The following is a 5,302-nucleotide window of genomic DNA, read 5'->3' as shown; positions in this document are numbered from 1 at the left end:
TATCAATCTTCGCACTGTTCTAACGGTAAAAAAAGTTTCATGTGTATGCAGGATTTACCAATATTATGTGCATATGCGTCAGCGGTCACAGTTGCCAGAGTATCAAATAACTCACAGCTCATCTGGCTCGCCATTCACCCAATGTTGACTTGCCAGCGCAGTTGCATGACTCTTACGACTCCCCCAAGGGTTTTGATGGGATGCGAAGCCCGGCATTGCAGCTCCCGTACGGGATGTAATTCCCAGCGTTGGATTGCACACATGTCCGAGATCAGGACCATTGATCAGACAGTGTGTTCTGTGAAAATCTTGTGCATCAAAAAATAATTTGGGTCCGTTGATCATAAAAATAACATCGTTTGAGAAGAATGGGGTGCCGGGTAAAAGTCCAATGGTCAAATTCAATAGTACATATGTGGCCCAATTGATGAGCATACCACCCAGATTTTTTTATTTGGCATGAATACGGTGTGCACTACCTAATGAATGGCCCAGATCGATCACACGTGTGCCATTCAAGCTGGTAAATGACAAAAATCACAGTGCACGCTGCCTAATGAGATCGATCATACGTGTGCCATCCACGCTAGGAAATGACAACCCAACCATCTCTCTCTCTCTCTCTCTCTCTCTCTCTCTCTCTCTCTAATTCTTTTAATTTTTATTTTAAATTTTTTTTTTTACCATCTCTCTCTCTCGTGGACGCATACTACATTTCATTAGAGAACTACCAAAGCATCAAAATCTACTTCGGAACCATTTTAAGCTTTCAGCCATGTTCTCCAAGCTCCTAATAGGGTTTCTCTTCATGAGACTTACAGCTTGCAAAAGCGACGTCGATTTCATTTACAACGGATTCCACAGTGCTAACATGAGCTTGAATGGCAGTGCAGAGATCACATCCGATGGCCTCTTGCTTCTCATCAATTCCCAATTTCAAAAGGGCCTCGCCTTCTACCCCATTCCCCTTAACTTCAAACCTTCACAAGGTAAAATTCAATCTTTCTCTACCAATTTCATCTTTGCGATCGTGCTTCAGTATCCGAATTTGAATGGCGGTGGGGCCGCCTTTGTGATCTCACCCTCAAAAGAGTTACCAGGAGGTCAACTAGGCTCATTCATGGGCATCTTCAATAAGAAGAACGTTGGCAATTCGTCGAATCACATAGTTACTATCGAGCTGGATACGTACTTTAATCCAGACTACGGTGATATCAATGACAACCATGTTGGAATCAACATCAATGGCTTAGTTTCCAACGTATCCGCTCCTGCAGCTTACTTTAGTAATATGAGCGGTGGGTTTAAGAATTTAAGTCTTGTAAGCGGAGAACCGATGCATATCTGGGTAGAATACAATGGTCTCCAAAATCAACTCAATGTAACATTATCTCCTATCAACTCACCTAAACCTGATCGTCCACTCTTGTCATGGACAGTGGATCTTTCATCGATCATGATCGACGACATGTATATTGGTTTCTCTTCATCAACGTTGTCGGCTCCAACATCTAATTACATCTTGGGATGGAGCTTTAAGATGAACGGTCAAGCTCAGGCCCTTGATCCCTCACGCCTTCCTAAGCTTCCACGGATAGGACCCAAAAAGAAACCAAAGCTTTTAACAATAGGGTTACCAGTGATTGTGCTATTTTTCACCTTAACAGCCATCTCAACCATCGGTCTCATCGTGAGAAGGAAGATCAAGTTCACTGAAATATTAGAGGACTGGGAACACCAATATGGGCCCCACCGGTTCTCGTACAAGGATCTATTCATGGCCACTAAGGGCTTCACAGACAAAGAGCTCCTGGGGTTTGGAGGTTTCGGGAGGGTTTATCGAGGAATTTTATCGGACTCGAAGATGGAAGTGGCTGTGAAGAGAGTCTCTCATGAATCTCGACAAGGGATGCGAGAATTCATATCTGAGATCGTGAGCCTGGGTCGCCTCCGTCACCGGAACTTGGTGCAACTTCTCGGCTATTGCCGGCGAAAAAGAGAACTACTGCTGGTCTATGATTTCATGCCCAATGGAAGTCTGGACAAGTTCCTCTTTGACCATCCAAAATCAATGCTGAGCTGGAATCAACGGTTTCGGATAGTCAAAGGAGTAGCTTCAGGGCTTCTTTACTTGCACGAGGAATGGGAGCAGGTGGTTCTTCACAGAGACATCAAAGCCAGCAATGTTTTATTAGATAGAGAGATGAACGGTAGATTGGGCGACTTCGGACTTGCCAGATTGTACGATCATGGGACCGATCCACAGACGACCCACATGGTTGGGACCTTCGGATATCTTGCACCGGAGCTGACTGGGACTGGTAAGGTCACTACAAGCACTGACGTGTTCGCATTCGGAGCTTTCATGCTCGAGGTTGCTTGCGGGAGAAGGCCCATCAATCCACGATCGTCATCGGAGGAAATGATCTTGGTCGAATGGGTATCAGAATGCTGGAGGAAAGGGACAATTCTGGCGGCTGCAGATCCGAAACTGGGGCTGGACTTTGAGGTTGAGGAGATGGAGTTGGTGATGAAGCTTGGATTACTGTGTTCTCACCCTTCTTCGGCTGAGAGGCCGACCATGCGGCAAGTAATGCAGTTTTTGGACGGCGATGCTCCTTTACCTAAGCTCTCATGGCACGGTCTTGGAGCAGCGATTCTGGCGGTGGGCCATCTTAAAGGGACAGATGATCTACGCTTGTTGTATCCTTCTTCTTTTGAACAGGGGTTCGCAAGCACATCATCGGTGATGGAATCAGTCCTCTCCGGTGGCCGTTGATGGACGATGGTAAGGAGTTACACGACGGTGCGAGTTTGCTATGCTATAAGGAATCGGTGGGGCGCGGCTTCGGTGGATCCCCAGATCCCACCTTGGTATGTGCTTTACATCCACGACGCCCATTCGTTTTTGACATCTTATTTTAGGGAATGATCCGAAAATTAAAGCAGATCCAAATATCTGGTGGACCACACCATAGGAAACAGTGGTGATTGACCACTGAAAACTTCTTGTGGGCACTGAAGTTTTGGATCAAGCTGATATTTGTGTGGTCACTTCATTGAGGTCTTTGTGATCTTATCAACGGGTTGGATGGCAAGAAAAATTCCAGTGTTCTCCACGAAGTTTTTAACGGTGCGTATTCAATCGCCACTGTTTCATGTGGTGTGGTCCACCTAAGATTTAGATCTAACTAATTTTTGGGATCATGCCGTAAAATGAGCTTTCAAAACGGACGGACGGCGTGTATATTGAAAGGCACATACATTACGGTGGGCCCATAGTCAGGGATCCACTGAAGCCGCGCCCCAATCGGTATTACTGCTGGTGGATAGAAAAAGATGTAGACTTTGACCTAAAAACCCAGCTATTTGATGTTGGCTCGTTGGTGACGTGGCATCTTTTTTGTCGTTTAGCTTTCTATAGCTCCCGATAATGGCAGAGGTGCGTGTCCATGCCATCTGGAGATATTCAGTATAACTAAATACAACTGGTGAGTATCTTTCGATAATACAAACCGTTGATATGATGAGCTCACCTTTGATGTGAGGACCTGCAATATCAACGGTTTGGATCTCGGAACCATGGTTTCCTGCTTGTACAAAGTGAGAGCCCGAATCATAGTGTACAAATATTCAACTTTGTCATGTAAGCCCAGCTTAGGTATACACCGTTCAATGCTCCAGATGACGGTAGAAGTGTTTTGGACATTTCATGTAAAGGAATTTTTCTAACTAAATGCAAGTGACACTATCTTTCCATAATCCGAACCGTTGAAATGATGAGCCTCAAATACAAGTGGGGACTATCTTTCGATGATCTGAACCATTGATAACAACGGTTTAGATCTTCCAATCATGTGTCCTGTTTATAGAAAGTGACAGCTGGAATCATAGTGCATAAATATTCAAACCGAAAAATTTATAATTCCTCTGCCATGTACATCCATGGTAGGTATACACTGTTGAAGTGATAAAGTCCCTTGATATAACATTGATATATATATACACCATAATTTGACCGCTTAAGCTTCGAGAGTAAACGGTTGTTTGACATGGTATCAGAGTAACAAGGTCCTATGTTAGATTCTAGAGACCAACAAATTTTTATTTTTTTTTTTGAAAAATGCTTTCTCTATCATTAATCAATCCGGCGCCGTACAATCGGACACCCCTTTATATAAAATAGGGGACCTATCGTGTATTTTAGAGACCAACAAATATGATCACATGTATTTTATCATGTTTCAGTTCCTATTCATCATCATATGATCACATGGTGATCCAGACCATCTACGGAGTAGTAGATGTTAGTATAGGGGGTTCATGATTCAAGAATTACATTAATCATATCATGTTTCTATTATAATTCTTGGCACATGTGTACTGTAATTTTTACATGTTGTAGGATCTGCAACTTTCGACAATTGCTTGACTTTGGCTAAATTGCCATTAATGGATCTCTATCATCATCGGCTTCTATTGCCATTAATGGATCTCTATCAGCGTCCTCACCAACATCTGTTCGTCACCGATCTGCTACCCTGTTAGATTTCTTGTCAATGTTCATTTTATTCACTACTATATATCTATCATCTCATCAGCTACCCTGATCTATGATACGAAACTATAATTGGCCATGACCGTCTTCTTGATGGCCTGGAACCATCAACACCAGCATTTCCTCTATCGAACCCACCATCACCATCTTCGTCCACCTATATGCATTGTCGAAATTGGAGGCACTTCGTTGGACAGAGCAGGAACTCCAACGATATCTCTGCCTCTGCTGCGATAGAAGTCTTGCATCGCAACTGCATATCGTTGCATCTACTACAAATTCGTGCCCGGCCCCTTGCTATTGAGAGAGAGTTGCAATGTTGATTGATGTCTTCAAATATGAAAATCATCTGTTGATGACAGATCGATGCCATGCCATCCAAGGTTTTAAAATCACAGTTTTAGAATTTTCTGAAAATTATTCATTAACACATGCAATCTCAAATCGAAAACTGTGCATATATTAACTCAAAATTAAACTGCGCAGATTGTTGGTTTTAGGATCAAAGGTGGTATGTTATTTCATGCTTTTACCATTGAAAAGGGTAATCCAAATATAAGCCCTTAATGGTGGGCCTTCAATCACCACTGTTTCCTGTCATGTGGTCTACTTAAACTTTTGGTCTGCTTCGTTTTTAGTGTCCATACCCTAACATGAGCTGGAAAAACGGATGGATGTGATGGATATAAAACAAATGCATCCTGCAGGCCCCACGGTGCCCAACCCATCACATACCACTGCTGG

At 43.3% G+C, this 5,302-nt stretch overlaps 1 protein-coding gene across 2 annotated transcripts; it reads left to right on the top strand.

The window, feature by feature from the left end:
- The first annotated feature begins 692 nt into the window (after positions 1 to 692).
- Positions 693 to 3,123, top strand: LOC131243791 (L-type lectin-domain containing receptor kinase SIT2-like). 2 transcript variants are annotated; one of them, XM_058243371.1, is made up of 2 exons: positions 693 to 989; positions 1,668 to 3,123. In XM_058243371.1, the coding sequence occupies exons 1-2, from the start codon at positions 776 to 778 to the stop codon at positions 2,777 to 2,779; spliced, it is 1,326 nt and encodes a 441-aa protein (XP_058099354.1). In that variant the 5' UTR covers positions 693 to 775; the 3' UTR covers positions 2,780 to 3,123. The 2 variants fall into 2 exon arrangements, with proteins under 2 accessions (XP_058099354.1, XP_058099353.1); XM_058243370.1 differs by having other exon boundaries at positions 693 to 3,123.
- The last annotated feature ends 2,179 nt before the right edge of the window (positions 3,124 to 5,302 follow it).

This window comes from Magnolia sinica, chromosome 4, assembly GCF_029962835.1.
Source record: "Magnolia sinica isolate HGM2019 chromosome 4, MsV1, whole genome shotgun sequence".
NCBI classification, from domain to species: domain Eukaryota; kingdom Viridiplantae; phylum Streptophyta; class Magnoliopsida; order Magnoliales; family Magnoliaceae; genus Magnolia; species Magnolia sinica.
This window is presented reverse-complemented; position numbering and strand designations above follow the sequence as displayed.